The 21,074-nt window shown below is 43.2% G+C and overlaps 1 protein-coding gene across 4 annotated transcripts in view; it reads right to left on the reverse strand.

Moving 5' to 3' along the window:
• The window catches only part of ZMAT3 (zinc finger matrin-type 3), a 54,153-nt gene that overhangs the window by 10,904 nt on the left and 22,175 nt on the right, over positions 1–21,074 (reverse strand). For all 4 annotated transcript variants that reach the window (XM_004038034.5, XM_019024435.4, XM_055381800.2 and 1 more), the window contains one exon: positions 2,751–2,870. In XM_004038034.5, coding sequence (XP_004038082.1) covers positions 2,751–2,870 — 120 coding nt within the window. The remainder of the gene's footprint in view (positions 1–2,750; positions 2,871–21,074) is intronic.

Below are 21,074 nucleotides of genomic sequence, written 5' to 3' on the forward strand. Positions count from 1 at the left end.
ACATTACGGGAAACAGTAAAGTCTGCAGAATCCATCGATAAGCATTTAGTGACTGTTAACTCTTTATTAGGGTTGCTGTCTAGTCCAGAAGGGATACATAGTCATATATATTTTTAAAAAGAGCCCCTGTCCACAAAGAGTCTACAAACTAGCTACAGATATAATCTGGAAAAAAATTAAAAATAAGTAGCAAATCCGGTCAACTGTATTCAGGTTGTGGAATAACATGTTAAAGAGAGCCTAACAGGTTGCCCAGAAGATAGTAGGCACTCAGTAAATATTAGGTTAACAAAAAAAATGACACACTAGGTTTTGGCCAGAAGAGAATAATATAGTACATGATAAAGATTCTGGAAACCACATATATCAGGAACAGTTGCAGAAAATAGCATCGTTTCACTTGGAAGGGAAGTTTTTTCTGGGGTATGCTCTGAAGAAAGGCTTAGGCTGCCTGCCCAGGAGGGTGGAGCCCACCAAAAACAGCCCCCACTGGGGGTAGCTATTCAATTCTAGAGCAGCCTTCAGAAACCAGTGACAGGAAAACTACGCAGCTTGAAGATCTCTCTGGGTATCTTCTTGTTCTCTGATTTGGTTTTTTATATATCTCATTTTCCCCACAAATCCATGAGAAGGAAGAACAGCCAGAATTGCTACCCACACTTTTAAATACTAAAAACTAACACTCAGAAAAGTAAAATGATACAAGCTGGTTAAAAGCAAAGGTCTAAGATCAAAAGAAATTCTTGGGCTGGGCACGGTGGCTCATGCCTGTAGTCCCAGCACTTTGGGAGGCCGAGGCAGGTGGATCACCTGAGGTCAGGAGTTCGAGACCAGCCTGGCCAACATGACAAAACCCTGTCTCTACTAAAATAACAAAAATTAGCTTGGCATGGTGGCAGGCACCTGTAATCCCAGCTACTCAGGAGGCTGAGGCAAGAGAATTGCTTGAAACCCAGGAGGCGGAGGTTGCAGTGAGCCCAGCACACCATTGCACTCCAGCCTGGACAACAAGAGCAAAACTCCATCTCGAAAAAAAAAAAAAAAAGAAAGAAATTCTTGCTCCACCACTTTACAAAACCTGTAACACCATGGAAAGTTACTTAGCTCATCTAAGCTTCTAATAAACTTCAGTGAGGCTGAAACTGCTGACCTATGGACACCAATTTGAGTAATATGGCCAATACCTCTAAGTCACTGCAAGCATTAAATGACGTCAGGGCCTGGGACTAAAATGAAGCAAGTGAGACACTTGCCTTGGGCCCAGAATTTAATGGAGCATCAAAAAAAACTCAGCAATCAAGATTAATAATACTTTAATGGAATTTTTTTAATTACATTTTCTTTTTATTTTTTTGAGATAGTCTCGCTCTGTCGCCCAGACTGGAATGCAGTGGCACAATCTTGGCTCACTGCAACCTCCACCTCCCGGGTTCAAGTGATTCTTGTGCCTCACCCTCCCAAGTACCTGAGACTACAGGCACACACCACCACACCCAGCTTAAAAAATTAAATTTAATGCAAAAAATTAAGGATGAATAAAATACCAAAATTTTACATTCAGAATCAGTAACAACACTGCCACACCAAGTCATATTGCAGCCTGGGGCAAAAGGAAAATCAGTAATACTTATTTTAAGTTTTTAATGTTTTGTTCACCACTATTTTACATCACTTTTACATTTCTAAAATATCGTATTAAATATCTATCTTTATTACTGAGTTTTTTGGCTCCTTCTTAAATTTTATGCCCAAGTTTAATGCATCCATCACCTCACCATAGTCCCAGCCCTGACTGAAACAACGTATGAAACATGCTCAGCACAGTGCCTGGCACGATATGTACTCTATTATAACTATTATTATTTATGACCACTGTATTGTTTTTATGGACATATAACACTTCAAAGACAGATTAAGAGTAGACTCCATGTTTCAGAGGCTACTAAGGTACAGGAATATCTTGCCTAAAGCACCTGTTCTATCTTCCAAAGAGCAAAAGAACTTGGTTTTCAAGTCTGTTTCATGATAGCAAGGTCCAAAACATGTTTACACAGGCTCTCTGAATAGAGGTAAGTAATAAGCAATCTCAAACACCTAATTTTGCAACTGGAAGACAAAATCTGAAATAAATGGGATGAACTGCAGTAAAGGAACACATGTTTGAAAATCTCTCTTTTCATTTTGGGGTTAGCCTAGACAGTCAGGATCACTTAGCCCAGAATTTCTTTTTTTTTTTTTTTTTTGAGATGGAGTCTCACACTGTTGCCCAGGCTGGAGTGCAGTGGTGCAATCTCGGCTCACTGCAAGCTCCGCCTCCCGGGTTCGCACCTTTCTCCTGCCTCAGCCTCCCGAGTAGCTGGGACTACAGGTGCCCGCCACCACGCCTGGCTAATTTTCTGTATTTTTAATTGGGACAGGGTTTCACCGTGTTAGCCAGGATGGTCTCGATCTCTTGACCTCGTGATTTGCCCGTCTCAGCCTCCCAAAGTGCTGGGATTACAGGCGTGAGTGACCGCACCTGGCCTATTTAGCCCAGAATTTTAAGAAATGTATAAAGACTCACGTAACAATAGCCTGCATTAAATCCAGCACTGTAGTTCAAGGAGTTAAAAGTACCAAGCAGCATCTTTCAGGATTATTTTCCCAACTGTACCCTAATGGACACATGGACGACAAATGTCATCTATAACCATTTGTGCATACTACAGCTTCCACCCTAATGCTGCTTCACCCTGACACACATGTCTCACCTGCGGAGGGACTGGAACAACTGGAGTAGCTGCAGGCTCGACCACATTGCTCATTCTAGCAGGAGGAGGACAGCTATTTGCTGCATAGTAATTTCGGAGTTTCTTACCATGATTTTTACCCTAGAAATAAAAATAAAATGAGTACAGCAGTCCCCCCTTATCTGCAGTTTCAGCAATTTCAGTTAGCTATGGTCAACTGTGGTCCAAAAATATTAAGATATTTTGAGAGAGAGACCACATTCACATAATTTCCATGACAGTATATTTTTATAATTGTTCTTTTTTCTAATTAATTATTGTTGTTATTCTCTTACTAGCCCAATTTATAAATTAAACTTTCTCATGGGTTATGTATGTACAGGAAAAAAAAAACGCATATAGAAGAGTTCAGAAATATCACGGTTTTAGGCTTCTACTAGGGGTCTTGATATCTCCTACGGATTAAAAAAAAAAAACTGTAATCACCATGAGAAAGTGTGTCAAACTGAGTTAATCAATGTATTTACTTAATCACTTAAAAAAAAAAGAAAAAAACACAATACTAACTACATTTTATTCCTTCATACATACACAACCCTGGTGGTAAACAGACTACTATAGTGCTAGATTTGATTGCTAGATCTTGAAGTAAAAGAGCCTACTCTTTGGCTCTAACAGAACAATTAAATTTATCTGGGAAAGACAAGAGAACACAGCCAAAGGAAATTAATTTCCTGTATGTTTCTTAAAAAATATCACATTGGCTGGGTGCGGTGGCTCATGCCTGTATCTCAGCACTTTGGGAGGCCAAAGAGGGTGGATCACCTGAGGTCAGGAGTTCGAGACCAGCCTGACCAACATGGTGAAACCCCATCTCTACTAAAAATACAAAAATTAGCTGAGCATGGTGGCACATGCCTGTAATCCCAGCTACTCGGGAGGCTGAGGCAGGAGAACCACTTTAACCTGGGAGGTGGAGGTTGCAGTGAGCGGAAATCACACCACTGCACTCCAGCCTGGGTGACAAAGTTAGACTCTGTCTCAAAAAAAAAAAAAAACCTCTCCCTCTCCCTCCCCCTCCCCCTCCTCCTTCCCCTCCCCCTTCCCCTCCGCACGGCCTCCCTCTGATGCCGATCCGAGGCTGGACTGTGCTGCCGCCATCTCGGCTCACTGCAACCTCCCTGCCTGATTCTCCTGCCTCAGCCTGCCGAGTGCCTGGGATTGCAGGCGCGCACCGCCACGCCTGACTGGTTTTCGTATTTTTTGGTGGAGACGGGGTTTCGCCGTGTTGGCCGGGCTGGTCTCCAGCTCCTGACCGCGAGTAATCTGCCAGCCTCGGCCTCCCAAGGTGCCGGGATTGCAGATGGAGTCTCGCTCACTCAGTGCTCAATGTTGCCCAGGCTGGACTGCAGTGGCATGATCTCGGCTTGCTACAACCTCCACCTCCCAGCCGCCTGCCTTGGCCTCCCAAAGTGCCAACAGTGCAGCCTCTGCCTGGCCGCCACCCCGTCTAGGAAGTGAGGAGCGTCTCTGCCTGGCCGCCCATTGTCTGGGATGTGAGGAGCCCCTCTGCCCGGCCGCCCAGTCTGGGAAGTGAGGAGCGCCTCTTCCCGGCCGTCATCCCGTCTGGGAAGTGAGGAGCGTCTCTGCCCAGCCACCCATTGTCTGGGATGTGGGGAGCACCTCTGCCCCGCTGCCCCATCTGAGATGTGAAGAGCGCCTCTGCCCAGCCGCGACCCCGTCTGGGAACTGAGGAGTGTGTCTGCCCCGCTGCCACCCCGTCTGGGAGGTGAGGAGCGTCTCTGACCGGCCACCCCGTCTGAGAAGTGAGGAGCCCCTCTGCCCCGCAGCCGCCCCGTCTGGGAAGTGAGGAGCCCCTCCACCCGGCAGCCGCCCCGTCTGGGAAGTGAGGAGCATCTCCGCCTGGCAGCCACCCTGTCCAGGAGGTGGAGGGCAGCCCCTGCCCGGCCGCCACACCATCTGGGAGGTGGGGGGGGGCGCCTCTGCCCAGCCGCCCCATCTGGGAAGTGAGGAGCCCCTTGCCCGGCCACCACCCCGTCAGGGAGGTGTACCCAACAGCTCATTGAGAACGGGCCACGATGACGATGGCGGTTTTGTCGAATAGAAAAGGGGGAAGTGTGGGGAAAGGAAAGAGAGATCAGATTGTTACTGTGTCTGTGTAGAAAGAAGTAGACATAGGAGACTCCACTCTGTTCTGTACTAAGAAAAATTCTTCTGCCTTGGGCTGCTGTTAATCTGTAACCTTACCCCCAACCCCGTGCTCTCTGAAACATGTGCTGTGTCCACTAAGGGTTAAATGGATTAAGGGTGGTGCAAGATGTGCTTTGTTAAACAGATGCTTGAAGGCAGCATACTCGTTAAGAGTCATCACCACTCCCTAATCTCAAGTACCCAGAGACACAAACACTGCGGAAGCAGGGCCCTCTGTCTAGGAAAACCAGAGACCTTTGTTCACATGTTTATCTGCTGACCTTCCCTCCACTATTGTCCTATGACCCTGCCAAATCCCCCTCTCCGAGAAACACCCAAGAATGATCAATAAATACTAAAAAAATTTTTTAAAAAAAAGGAAAGAAAGAAAAGAAAAGAATATGGGATTTTAGAAAAAAAAAAAAAAGAAGTATCACATTTTCCAGTGACTTACGTCCTCACCCAACTTCTTGCCATTTATATGCCACAGATAAATATGAATTTCATGACACTCTGATCTAATATACTTTATAAGTTAGTAATGAAATGGATAATCCAATTATTCTTTTAAAACTGCCCTTACAGAGTATCTTTTTACTTACAAAGGATGTTCATTGCATTTATTCATTTGCTGCTCACAAAAATCTTGTAAGAGGAATTTGTTAATATTGTCCATTTATGACAGCCAAGGAACTGCGATCCAGAGACTGTAAGGAGCTTGCCCCCAGCTCCCTTCTCAAGGGCTAAATAGCACAGCCAAAGCCTGAGACAGGCCTTCCAAATCAAAGAACGGCCCTTTTCCACTACAGCATGATGGCTTCAAGATGCACTAAGAACCTCTACTAACATGAACTTGCCTTTCTCATCACATTTTATTAGTCACATGATTATATTCCTTGAACTGACACAAACTAGTGGCAAGGGTCAATAGTACAAAAGCATTCTAAATAAGGGTAAAACAGTATATTATTCTTTAAACTGCATTGTAAAACTCAAACCTGCAGGCAAACATTTATTCACCATCTACTTATATGCTAAGCCCTAGAAATAAACTAAGGACTAGCACATAGAGGGGGAGACAGATACATAAGCAGCTAAATAGAGTAATGAACTAAGAACCATCTTCTCCTCACTTCAGTACCCTAAAGGTGCTTTTACCATGGTCACAGTGAACTCCAGAGTCAAATCCAGTGGTCACATATGTGCCTTCATCTTACTGGAACTCAAAGTAGCATGACACAGTTCATTTCCTTCTTGAAACATTCCTCCTACTATCATCTATACTCCTTCTTCCCTCCCCACCTCTCCTCCTCTATCAGACCTCTAAACTCTACAATGTCCAAGGACCCATCCTTAGCCCTCTTTTATTCTCTGACTCTAGGTTATTCTACCCAGACCTATAGCTTTCAAATACCATGAGTAAGTTGGTGACTCCCCAAATCATCAATCTCCATCTTTGACCTTCAGAACCATATATCCAACTTCCTCCTGGTCATCCATACTTTCACGTCTTAAGAGGCATATCCAACTTAAAATAACTTTTGATTCCTCCTCCATAGAACTTTCTCATCACCACCATCACCACCACCACTAGTCATCCACAGTAAGTAAATGGCACCACCATCCACAAAGTTACCCAAGAAAAGCCAAGGGGTCCTTTTCCTGATTCCATCCTTCCCTAAGCCCAACACATTCAACCCATCAGCAAGTCTTGTCATTCAAAATACATCCCACATCACTCCACTTCTCTCCATGGATACTACAAATACCACAGTAATCCAAGGTACCAACATTTTTCATTTGCAGTAGGTAACAGTGGTCATTTGCAGTAGGTAACAACTCCTAATTGGTCTCTGCTGTTAATCTTGTCCTCCTAGAATTCTCCTCATTATAAACCCAAGTAATAATTCTTGACATGAATCAGTTCCATGTCACTCCCTCACATAAAACTCTTCCAATGGCTTTCTGCTATACTTAAAATTGACAAATCTTACCTATAAGGCCCTACATGTTCTGGCCCCATCTAATTAACAAATCTTACCTATAAGGCCCTACATGATCTGGCCCCGTCTATCTCTTGGGTCTTATGTCAGACAGCACTCCTTCCTTTCCCCTGCTCATTATGCTCCTGGCTCACTAGGCTGCATGTGCTCCTTAAACATGCCAAGCTCAGGCTAGCTCCAAGGCCTTTGTACTTAACTGTTCCTTTTGCCTAGAATGTACCTCTTGCAGATCTCTGTATGGATTGCTCCTTCTAATCTTTCAAGTCTCAACTCAAACTGGACCTCACTCACTCTCAAGTGTCACAACCATTCCCCCTCTCCACACCACACACACTCCATCATATTACCACACTGTCCGGTTTTATTTTATCTTAGTACCACTAATCAATATCTAAAATATAGTTTGTTGACTTGTTTTTTTTTCTCTTTCCTCCGCTCTGTAATGTAGACTCCTTGAAAATGAGGACCTCATCTGTCTTGTTTACTGTTCTAATCCCAATGCCTAGAATAGTTTCCAGAATATAGCAAGCAAGCAATAAATAACTGTTGGATAAATGAACCAAGTATTATAATGAAGATAATAAACTGATAGGAGAACACAGAGAAGGAATTTCTTACTCCTGCCTGAATGTATCACGGAAGACTTCCCTGAAAAGGGGGCAACTGACTCATCTTTTTAAATGAGCAAATGTTTACAGGGCAGGTAAGCAATACGGGAAAAGAAAACTGTGCACCGAGAAAATAGCATGAGCAAAAGCCCAGCCTTCTGTGTTGAGGGGCTACAAGGAGAGATAACGGTCTTCTAGATCCTTTGGAGGAGAGGCAAAAATTAAAATACACAGGGGGCTCATTCTTAATGCCTTTGCCCATGATAAAGAACTTGGACTTCAGAGGCAGCAGGGAGCCTCTGAGGAACTTTAAGCAAAGCAGTGCATGACTTGATTGTATTTGATAAAAATGAGCATCAGGGTAGCAGACCAAAGCTGGAAGCTGGGAAGATACACAGAGGAGAGTCAAGGACAAAATCCTAGACACTACAACATAGAGTCTAGTAGAGAATGAAGATCCAGAAAATGAGATTGACAAGGTCTAGCCAAAAAGTAAGATAAAAATCAGACAGTATGTTATCATAGAAGCCCACAACCAAACTGGAGTTCAAGAGTGTGGTCAGGATGAAGACAGACTCTCAGGAATGATCTGAATGTGGATGGTATTTAAAGCTATGGAGCCAAAAACTATCACCTAGACAGAGTGGAGAGAGATAACAGCTTGCAAAATGGGCCTCAAGCAAGATAATGGCTAGATAAAGGAGAAAGACGCAGGAACTATGAAGAAGGTAAGAACAAGTAATAGCATATTGGATAAGAGGGTAGAAGGGAGGTGAACTGCAGGGTAGATGGAAATATTTATGAAAAATTTTTAAAGGTGTGGGGAGGAAAAAAGGCTTTGGGGAAGAAGATAGAGCAACAATCTCAATCTCAATATGAGATTGAGACAACCGAAAGACATCTTAATGAATCCAAGAGACAGTGCAATGTGTGGCTTAGTGACAGCAACTGGAGACAGACAAATTCCTAGGCAGACAGGGATGGGTCCCTGTGAAACCCAACCTTCATGCCAAAGACAGTTTAAAGACTGAAAACTGAGCTGCCGGTTGCAGGTGGAGTCCACAACCAGAGTGAGAACTTCCTCGATGCCTTTTAGGCAATCAAATGGTGCTTTTTCCAAGCCCACCCGTGAACCAATCAGCATGCACTCCCCCATTCTGAGCCCATAAAAATCCCAGACTCATCCCCACAGATGGCAAACCTCTTTTGGGTCCCCTCTCACACAGAGGGCTAATCACTCTTGGGCCCCCCTCTGCTGAGAGCTTTCCTTCTGTTGCTCAATGAAATTCTTCTCCACCCTATTCACTCTCCAGCGTCCATGTACCTTATTCCTCTTATTCCTCTTGGTCGCGGGACAAGAACCCAGAATAGGCCAACCTGTAACACACACCCATTCACTGAGCTGCGGGTGGTGGGACCGACTGAGCTGTAACATGCCCCTGTTCGCCAAGCTGCAGGTGGCAGGAACAATACAAAGCTGCAACATTTTTTGGGAGGTCAAATCTTGGGACTCCCCGGATGAGAGCTGTAACACCCCTTGGGACTCTGCCATTACTGACATCTCTGAGTTTTCGGGCACCACCCACATTCCCCTCATCTAGACAATGACACCCAATGCAGAAGCTGCTGGCAACACACCCAGTGGAGCCATGGGCTGAGTGCAGATCCCTCAGCGGGCACAGGATCCAGGCCAAGGCACAAGCCGAGCACAGCCTGCCAGGCTGAGTGGGCGGAGTGAGCTCGGTGGAATGAGGCCCCAGGCAGAGGACACAGCACCCACAGAGATTTCCGGCTGGTGAAGCAGCACCAAAGGAATCCTTACACTGCAACCCTCCCTCCCGCTCACTGAGCAACGGGGAAAAAAAGCCAGTGTGCCATTTCCTCCCGCTTGCTGAACTACAAAAGCTGCAACATTAGCACTAAGGAAGTCAAGGCTAAGAAGGTTTAGAAATCTTCTAAAAACAGGTGAGAATTTGAATCTACAACTCTGGCAGAAGATAACAGGGTTAAATAGTTACTGACTACCCTCTATGTTCTGGCAACCATTCTAAGAAAAGGAGATAAAACAGTGAACAAAGGCAAAGTCTCTGCCCTCAAGAAGCTTTTCTAGGGGACATAAACAGAATATATACATGTACATATATATATGTACACACACACAACCAAAGAAAAAAGAGTTACTGACAACTGCTCTGCAAAAAATAAAACAGGATGATATAACAGATAATGGACAGGGAGAGAGTGGGGTGGGCCGACAAGGCTTCTCTGGGGAGATACATGTCAGCTAAAAGCTGAAGCATGAGATAGCTCCAGCCATGCAATGTAGAGAAAGGGGGAAGAGCTGGGCATCAAGAGACCCACTTGCTGTGTTAAGTCTGAGATCCCTTTCAGATGTCCAAAGAGAGACCAACCTGGAGTTTACGAACGAGGTCAGGTTAGAGATAGAATCTGAGGAGTTATCAGTATGTAGGTGGAATTTAAAACCATGGAACTAGGGCCAGGCACAGTGGCTCATGCCTATAATCCCAGCATTTTGGGAGGCTGAGGCAGAAGGATCACTTGAGTCTAAGACTTTGAGACCAAACTGGGCAAAATGACAAAACCCCATCTCTAAAAAAAGAAAAATGAGCCAGGCATGGTGGTGCAAACCTATGGTCCCAGCTGCTGGGAGCACTGAGATGGAAGGATCAGTTAAACCCAGAAGGTTGAGGTTGCAGTGAGCCATGACTGCAACACTACACTCCAGCTGGGTGACAGAGTGAGACCCTGTCTCAAAAAATAAAATAAAATACAAGATGGCCAAATAGGAACAGCTCTGGTCTGCAGCTCCCAGCGTGATCAATGCAGCAGACGGGTGATATCCGCATTTTGAACTGAGGTACCTGGTTCATCTCACTGGGACTGGTTGTACAGTGGGTGCAGCCCACGGAGGACGAACTGAAGCAGGGTGGGGTGTTGCCTCAACCGGGAAGCCAAGAGGTCAGGGGATTTCCCTTTCCTAGCCAAGAGAAGCCGTGACGGACTGCACCTGGAAAAACAGGACACTTCTGCCCAAATACTGCGCTTTTCCCAAGGTCTTAGCAACCGGAAAACAAGGAGATACTCTCCCGTGCCTGGCTTGGCAGGTCCCACGTCCACGGAGCCTCACTCACTGCTAGCGCAGCAGTCTGAGATCAAACTGCATGGCAGCAGCCTGGCTGGGGGAGGGGCCTCAGCCATTGCTGAGGCTTGAGTAGGTAAACAAAGTGGCTGGGAAGCTCGAACTGGGCGGAGCCCACCACAGCTCAACAAGGCCTACTGCCTCCAGACTCCACCTCTGTGGGCAGGGCTTAGCTGAACAAAAGGCAGCAGACAACTTCTGCAAAGTTCAATGTCCCTTTCTGACAGCTCTGAAGAGAGCAGTGGTTCTCCCAACATGGTGTTTGAGCTCTGAGAATGGACAGACTGCCTCTTCAAGTGGCTCCTTGACCTCCATGTAGCCTAACTGGGAGACACGTCCCAGTAAGGGCCAACAGTCACCTCATATAGATGGGTGCCCCTCTGGGATGCAGATTCCGGAGGAAGGATCAGGCAGCAATATTTGCTGTTCTGCAATATTTGCTGTTCTGCAGCCTCCGCTGGTGATACCCAGGCAAACCGGGTCTGGAGTGGACCTCCAGCAAACTCCAACAGACCTGCAGCTGAGGGACCTATTAGAAGGAAAACTAACAAACAGAAAGGAATAGCATCAACATCAACAAAAAGAACGTCTACACCAAAACCCCATCTGTAGGTCATCAACATCAAAGACCAAAGATAGATAAAACCAAAAAGATGGGGAGAAACCAGAGCAGAAAAGCTGAAAATTCTAAAAATCAGAGTGCCTCTTCTCCAAAGGATCATAGTTCCTCACCAGCAATGGAACACAGCTGGACGAAGAATGACTTTGACGAGGTGACAGAAATAGACTTCAGAAGGTCAGTAATAACAAACTTCTCCAAGCTAAAGGAGCATGTTCAAACCCATCGCAAGGAAGCTAAAAACCTTGAAAAAAGGTTAGACGAATGGCTAACTAGAATAAACACTGTAGAGAAGACCTTAAATGACTGATGGAGCTGAAAACCATGGCATGGGAACTTCGTGACACATGCACAAGCTTCAATAGCCAATTTGATCTAGTGGAAGAAAGGGTATCAGTGATTAATGATCAAATTAATTAATGAAATAAAGCAAGAAGACATGGTTAGAGAAAAAGAGTAAAAAGAAATGAACAAAGCCTCCAAGAAATATGAGACTATGTGAAAAGACCAAATCTACGTTTGATTGGTGTACCTGAAAGTGATAGGGAGAATGGAACCAGGTTGGAAAACACTCTTCAGGATATTATCCAGGAGAACTTCCCCAACCTAGCAAGGCAGGCCAACATTCAAATTCAGGAAATACAGGGAATGCCACAAAGATACTCCTTGGGAAGAGCAACCCCAAGACATGTAATTGTCACATTCACCACGGTTGAAATTAAGGAAAAAATGTTAAGGGCAGCCAGAGAGAAAGGTCAAGTTACCCACAAAGGGAAACCCATCAGACTAACAGCGGATCTCTCGGCAGAAACCCTACAAGCCAGAAAAGAGTGGGGACCAATATTCAACTTCCTTAAAGAAAAGAATTTTCAACCCAGAATTTCATATCCAGCCAAACTAAGCTTCATAAGTGAAGGAGAAATGAAACCCTTTACAGACAAGCAAATGCTGAGAGATTTTGTCACCACCAGGCCTGCCTTACAAGAGTTCCTGAAGGAAGCACTAAACATAGAAAGAAACAACCGGTAACAACCACTGCAAAAACTGCCAAATTATAAAGACCATCGATGCTATGAAAAAACTGCATCAATTAATGGGCAAAACAACCAGCAAACATCATGACAGGATCAAATTCACACATAACAATATTAACCTTAAATGTAAATGGGCTAAATGCCCCAATTAAAAGACACAGACTGGCAAATTGGATAAAGAGTCAAGACCCATCAGCGTGCTGTATTCAGGAGACCCATCTCATGTGCAAAAACACACAGAGGCTCAAAATAAAGGGATGGAGGAAGATCTACCAAGCAAATGGAAAGCAAAAAAAAAAAAAGCAGGGGTAACAATCCTACTCTCCAATAAAACAGACTTTAAATCAACAAAGATCAAAAGAGACAAAGAAGGGCATTACATAATGGTAAAGGGATCAATTCAATGAGAAGAGCTAACTATCCTAAATATATATGCACCCAATACAGGAGCACCCAGATTCATAAAGCAAGTCCTCAGAGACCTACAAAGAGACTTAGACTCCCACACAATAATAATAGGAGACTTTAACATCCCACTGTCAATATTAGACAGATTAATGAGACACAAGGTTAACAAGCATATACAGGACTTGAACTCAGCTCTGCACCAAGCAGACCTAATAGATATCTACAGAACTCTCCACCCCAAATCAACAGAATATACATTCTTCTCAGCACCACATCACACTTATTCTAAAATTGACCACATAATTGGAAGTAAAGCATTCCTCAGCAAATGTAAAAGAACAGAAATCACAACAAACTGCATCTCAGACCACAGTGCAATCAAATTAGAACTCAGTATTAAGAAACTCACTCAAAACTGCACAACTACATGGAAACTGAACAACTTGCTCCTGAATGACTACTGGGTAAATAATGAAATGAAGGCAGAAATAAAGATGTTCTTTGAAACAAATGAGAACAAAAACTCAACGTACCAGAGTCTCTGGGACACATTTAAAGCAGTGTGGTAGAGGGAAATTTATAGCACTAAATGCCCACAAGAGAAAGCAGGAAAGATCTAAAATTGACACCCTAACATTACAATTAAAAGAACTAGAGAAGTAAGAGCAAACAAATTCAAAGGCTAGCAGAAGGCAAGAAATAACTAAGATCAGAGCAGAACTGAAAGAGATAGACACACAAAAATTCCTTCAAAAAATCACTGAATCCAGGAGCTGTTTTTTTTAAAGATCAACAAAATTGAGAGACCACTAGCAAGACTAATAAAGAAGAAAAGAGAGAAGAATCAAATAGATGCAATAAAAAATGATAAAGGGGATGTCACCACCGATCCCACAGAAATACAAACTACCATCAGTGAACACTATAAACACCTCTACGCAAACAAACTAGAAAATCTAGAAGAAATGGATAAACTCCTGGGCACATACACCCTCCCAAGACTAATCCAGGAAGAAGTTGAATCTCTGAATAGACCAGTAACAGGCTCTGAAATTGAGGCAATAATTAATAGCCTACCAATCAAAAAAGTCCAGGGCCAGACAGATTCACAGCCGAATTCTACCAGAGGTACAAAGAGGAGCTGGTACCATTCCTTCTGAAACTATTCCAATCAATAAAAAGAGGGAACTCATTTTATGAGGCCAACATCATCCTGACACCAAAGCCTGGCAGAGATACAACAAAAACAAGAGAACTTTAGACCAATATCCCTGATAAACATCGATGCAAAAATCCTCAATAAAATACCGGCAAACCGAATCCAGCAGCGTATCAAAAAGCTTATCCACAATGATCAGGTCAGCTTCATCCCTGGGATGCAAGGCTGGTTCAATATACACAAATCAAAAAACATAACCCATCACATAAACAGAACCAATGACAAAAACCACATGATTATCTCAATAGATGCAGAAAAGGCCTTTGACAAAACTCAACAGCCTTCATGCCAAAAACTCTCAATAAATTAGGTATTGATGGGACGTATCTCAAAATAATAAGAGCTATTTATGACAAACCCACAGCCAATATCACACTGAATGGGCAAAAACCGGAAGCATTCTCTTTGAAAACCGGCACAAGACAAGGACGCCCTCTCTCACCACTCCTATTCAACATAGTGTTGGAAGTTCTGGCCAGGGCAATCAGGCAAGAGAAAGAAATAAAGGGTATTCAATTAGGAAAAGAGGAAGTCAAATTGTCCCTGCTTGCAGACGACATGACTGTATATTTAGAAAACCCCATCGTCTCAGCCCAAAATCTCCTTAAGCTGATAAGCAACATCAGCAAAGTCTCAGATACAAAATCAATGTGCAAAAATCACAAGCACTCCTATACACCAATAACAGACAAACAGAGAGCCAAATCATGAGTGAACTCCCATTCACAATTGCTACGAAAACAATAAAATACCTAGGAATCCAACTTACAAGGGATGTGAAGGACCTCTTCAAAGAGAGCTACAAACCACTGCTTAAGGAAATAAAAGAGGACACAAACAAATGGAAGAACATTCCATGCTCATGAACAGGAAGAATCAATATCGTGAAAACAGCCATACTGCCCAAGGTAATTTATAGATTCAATGCCATCCCCATCAAGCTACAAATGACTTTCTTCACAGAATTGGAAAAAACTACTTTAAAGTTCACATGGAACCAAAAAAAGAGCCCACATTGCCAAGACAATCCTAAGCCAAAAGAACAAAGCTGGAGGCATCATGCTACCTGACTTCAAACTATACTACAAGGCTACAGTAACCAAAACAGCATGGTACTGGTACCAAAACAGAGATATAGACCAATGGAAAAGAACAGGCCTCAGAAATAACACCACACATCTACAACCATCTGATCTTTGACAAACCTGACAAAAACAAGAAATGGGGAAAGGATTCCCTATTTAATAAATGGTGCTGGGAAAACTGGCTAGCCATATGTAGAAAGCTGAAACTGGATCCCTTCCTTACTCCTTATACAAAAATTAATTCAAGATGGATTAAAGACTTAAATGTTAGACCTAAAACCATAAAAATCCTAGAAGAAAACCTAGGCAATACCATTCAGCACATAGGCATGGGCACAGACTTCATAACTAAAACACCAAAAGCAATGGCAACAAAAGCCAAAATAGACAAATGGGACCTAATTAAACTAAAGAGCTTCTGCACAGCACAAGAAACTACCATCAGAGTGAACAGGCAACCTACAGAATGGGAGAAAATTTTTGCAATCTCCCCATCTGACAAAGGGCTAATATCCAGAATCTACAAAGAACTCAAATTTACAAGAAAAAAACAAAGAACCCCATCAAAAAGTGGGCAAAGGATATGAGGATATGAACAGACACTTCTCAAAAGACGACATCTATGCAGCCAACAGATACATGGAAAAATGCTCATCATCATTCGTCGTCAGAGAAATGAAAATCAAAACCACAATGAAGATTCACACCAGTTAGAATGGCAATCATTAAAAAGTCAGGAAACAACAAATGCTGGAGAGGATGTGGAGAAATAGGAACGCTTTACACTGTTGGTGGGAGTGTAAATTAGTTCAACCACTGTGGAAGACAGTGTGGCAATCCCTTAAGGATCTAGAACTAGAAATACCATTTGACCCAGCAATCCCATTACTAGGTATATACCCAAAGGATTATAAATCATACTACTATAAAGACACATGCACACATATGTTTATTGCGGCACTATTCACAATAGCAAAGACTTGGAACCAACCCGAATGTCCATCAATGATAGACTGGATGAAGAAAATGTGGTGGCCGGGCACGGTGGCTCACGCCTGTAATCCCAGCACTTTGGGAGGCCAAGGCAGGAGGATCACGAGGTCAGGAGATTGAGAACATCCTGGCTAACATGGTGAAACCCTGTCTCTACTAAAACTACAAAAAATTAGCCAGGCGTGGTTGCAGGTGCTTGTAGTCCCAGCTACTTGGGAGGCTGAGGCAGGAGAATGGCATGAACCCAGGAGGCGGAGCTTGCAGTGAGCCAAGATTGCACCACCACACTCCCGCCTGGACGACAGAGCAAGACTCTGTCTCAAAAGAAAAAAGAAAGAAAATGTGACACATATACACCATGGAATACTATGCAGCCATAAAAAAGGATGAGTTCATGTCCTTTGCAGGGACATGGATGGAGCTGGAAACCATCATTCTCAGCAAACTATCACAAGGACAGAAAACCAAATACCTTATGTTCTCACTCATACGTGGGAACTGAACAAGGATATCACTTGGACACAGGGCGGGGAACATCACACACTAGGGCCTGTCAGGGGGCGGGGGACTAGGGGAGGGATAGCATTAGGAGATATACCTAGTGTAAATGACGAGTTGATGGGTGCAGCAAACCAACATGGCACATGTATACCTATGTATCAAACCTGCACGTTGTGCACATGTACCCCAGAACTTAAAGTATAATAAAAAATAATAATAATAAATAAAATTAAATAAAACCATGAAACTAGGTAAGTTACCTAGACGACTCGGTGATAGAGAGCAAAGGACAAACCTCTAAGACACTACAATATCAAGTGTGGCAAAGAATCCAAAAATAAGATTGAGAATGCCCATGAAATAAGATAAAAACCAGACAAGTGCAGTGTCATAGAAGTCTGGAACAAAGTGGCTCAAAAGAAGAGTCTAGTTAAATACATTATGACCCAGGAACTATAGTTCTAGGTATTACCAAACAGAAACATACATAGGAGATAACCATAAGGATGCTCCTAGAAGTATTGTTTGTAACAGCAAAAAAGGTGGAAACAATGTAAGTGACCACCTACAGGACAATAGATAAACTGTAGATTATTCATACAGAGGAACACTACACAGTAGTGAAAGTAAACACTCTAGGGCCATGCATGGAAACATGAATCGGTCTCATAACAAAATACTGAATAAAAAGAGCACACTGCAAAAGAAGATATGTAAGAATAATTTTTAATATAGGGTCTAAAAATATAAAAAACAACACTATATACTTATATAAGGGAACATATATGTAGCAAATATACAAAAACAATGTGTGGTAACAATAAACATCAATCCAGTATAGTGGCTACATCTAGGGGCATAGGATAGGGATACAATTGGGAAGAGATATATGGGGACTTCAGCTGAATTAATAATTTGTACTCCTTAAGCTAGATGGCAAATACAAATGTTTATTATATTTTTGGTACCTTATATCTGAAGGACTTCATAATCATTCAACACAACAATAACCAAAAAAGGGAGTAGTTCATCAGGTCAAAAGCTGCTGTGAATAAAGTCAGGAGAGAGAAGGGATACTTGGATTTGCAAAGACAGAGGTCACAACTGGCCTAGGTAAGAATCACTTCAGTAGAACAGTGAGAGATAAAGGTCATGTGAATGGTTTAACTAGGAAAACACCCAGTACAGGCAACTATGCAGAAGAGCTCTATGACAGGGAGCAGAGAAATCCGGCACGCAGCTAGACAGAGAAATGGGATCATTTCTCTTTGAAATATGGATTTTAGAGGCTTGTCTGTATGACAACAGGAAGAAGTCACTAAAAGCAGAAGAACAGCTGATACAGGAGCTGAAGAGCATGACTACAGGAACACAGTCCATGAAAAGGCAGAAGAGGTACCCAGTACTAGTGGAGGGGTCAAGGTTAGATAGTATCAGGTATTTCATTTCCAAAGCAGCATCCCCAGTAGTATTCAAGCAGATATTGCATCCACAACATAATGATACTAATGGCAACTAAGAGAAGTATGCAAATTTGCAGGGAAAATAGCAGACAGGAGGCAGGACTAACTAGCAGCTCCCACTCAGATGGACAGAGCAGTGTGTGGAGACCCATATCATGAAATTTTGCTCCAAGAACTACAGCAGGAACATACCAGGAAAGCGGAGGGTATCCACAGGCCCTTTGAAGGAGGCGGATTGCCACTGCAGACTCCGTGGGCCAGCTGAGGAACTGAGTCGGCCTGCTTTCTCAGCTGGGAGGCTTGTGGTCTGGGGCAAGTTCTCAGCCCTGCCCACCAGCTGCCTGGAAATGAACTCAGTGCTACAGATGAGGCACAGTGGGAGGCAGACCAGCCTTTAGGGCTGTGGGATGCATGGCAGCTGGGTGAGGCCTGTAACAGCCAGCTTTCCCCCAATTCCCTGGTGACCTGTGTGACACAGCAGAGGCAGCCATAATCCCCCTGGGAACATAACTCCATTGGCCCATTCACACCCCTATTCCCCATAGCAGCTGCAGCAAGCCCCACCCAAGGAGAGACTGACCTCAGACATGCCTAACCCTGCCCCAACCCGATGGTCTTCTCTACCCACACTGGTAGCCGAAGACAAAGGACATAAGCTCTTGGGAGCTCTGGGGCCCCACCCACTGCGTGATCATCTCTATACTACCATAGCTGATGCACTCTTGAAAGCACCACCTCCTGGCTGGAGACCAACCAACACAAAACCAGCACACTTAACAAAAATACAACTAAGGACCCTCACTGAGTCCACTTCACTCCCCGGCTACCTCTACCAGAGCAGGTGCTGGTATCCACAGCTGACAGACATGAAGATGAATCATATCACAGGACTCCCTGCAGACACTCCCCAGTACCAACCCAGAGCCCGGTAGCTCCACTAGGTGGCTAGATTCAGAAGAAAAATAACAATTATTGCAGTTCAGCTCTCAGTAAGCCCCATCCTAGAGGAAAGGTGAGAGCACCACATCAGGGGAGCACCCTGTGGGACAAAAGAATCTGAAGAGCAGCCTCTGAGTCCCAGATCTTCCCTCTGACATAGTCTACCCAAATGAGGAAGAACCACAAAAATAATTCTTGTGACATGACAAAACAAGGTTCTTTAACACCCCCAAAAGATCACCCTAGCTCACCAGCAGTGGATCCAAACCAAGGTGAAATATCTGAATTGCCAGAAAAAGAATTCAGAAGGTCAACTACTAATCCAATCAAGGAGGCACCAGGCCAAGCGTGGTGGCTCACGCCTGTAATCCCAGCACTTTGGGAGGCTGAGGCAGGCAGATCACCTGAGGTCAGGAGTTCAAGACCAGCCTGACCAACATGGTGAAACCCAATCGCTACTAAAAATACAAAAAAAAAATAGCCGGATGTGGTGGTGCTCGCCTATAGTCTCAGCTACTCAGGAGGCTGAAGCAGGAGAATCACTTCAGTCCGGGAGGCAAAGGTAGCAGTGAGCTGAGATCATGTGACTGCACTCCAGCCTGGGTGACAGAGTAAGACTCAGTCTCAAAAAAAAAAGGAGGCACCAGAGAAAGGTGAAGTCCAACTTAAATAAATCAAAAAATAATACAGGTATGAATGGAAATTTTTCAGTGAAATAGCATAAATAAAAAACAATCACAACTTCTGGAAATGAAGGACACGCTCAGAGAAATGCAAAATGCACTGAAAAGTCTCAGCAATAGAATCGGACAAGTAGAAGAACTTCAGAGCTCAAAGATAAGGCTTTTGAATTAACCCAAATCGATAAAGACAAAGAAAAAAGAATTTTTAAAAAATGAACAAAGCCTCGAAGAAGTTTGAGATTATGATAGACCAAACCTAAGAATAATTGCTGTTCCTGTGGAAGAAGAGAAATCTAAAAGTTTGCAAAACATATTTGAGGGAATAATTGAGGAAAACTTCCTCAGCCTTGCTAGAGATCTAGACATCCGAATACAAGAAGCTCAAAGAACACCTAGGAAATTCATTGCAAAAAGATCATCGCCTAGGCATACAGTCATCAGGTTACCTAAAGTCAAGATGAAAGAAAGAATCTTAAGAGCTGTGAGGCAAAAGCATCAGGTAACCTATAAAGGAAAACCTATCAGATTAACAGCAGATTTCTCAGCCAAAACCCTACAAGCTAGAAGGGACTGGGGTCCTATCTTTAGCCTTCTTAAACAAAACAATTATCAGCCAAGAACTTTGTATCCAGTGAAACTAAGCTGCATAAATGAAGGAAAGATACTGTCTTTGTCAGACAAAAAACTTCTGAGAGAATTTGCCACTACCAAGCCAGCACTACAAGAACTACTAAAAGGAGTTCTAAATCTTGAAACAAATCCTCCAAATACACAAAAATAGGAAATCCTTAAAGCATAAATCTCACAGGACCTATAAAATAACACAATGAAAAAAACCCAAGGTATTCAGGCAAAAAAAAAAAAAAAACAGCACAATGAACAAAATAGTACTTCACATGTCAATATTAACATTGAATGCAAATTGCCTAAATTCTCCACTTAAAAGATTCCAAATGGCAAAACGGATAAGAATTCACCAACCAAGTATCTGCTATCTTCAAGAGACTCATGTGATACATAAGGACTCACATAAACTTAAGGTAACGGGGTGAAAAAAAGATATTCTATGCAAATGGACAACAAAAGTGAGCAGGAGTAGCTATTCTTATTTGAGACAAAACAAACTTCAAAGCAACAGCAGTTAAAAAAGACAAAGAGGGACATAATACAATAAAAGGACTAGTCCAAAAGGAAAACATCACAATCCTAAATATATATGCACCGAATACTGGAGCTTCCAAACTTATAAAACAATTACTACTAGACCTAACAAATGAGATAGACAGCAATACAATAATTGTGGGGGACTTCAATACTCCACTGACAGCACTAGACGGGTCTTTAAGACAGAAAGTCAACAAAGAAACAATAAACTATACATTACAACAAATGCACTTCACAGATATTTACAGAGGATCC

This window comes from Gorilla gorilla, chromosome 2, assembly GCF_029281585.2.
Source record: "Gorilla gorilla gorilla isolate KB3781 chromosome 2, NHGRI_mGorGor1-v2.1_pri, whole genome shotgun sequence".
NCBI classification, from domain to species: Eukaryota; Metazoa; Chordata; class Mammalia; order Primates; family Hominidae; genus Gorilla; species Gorilla gorilla.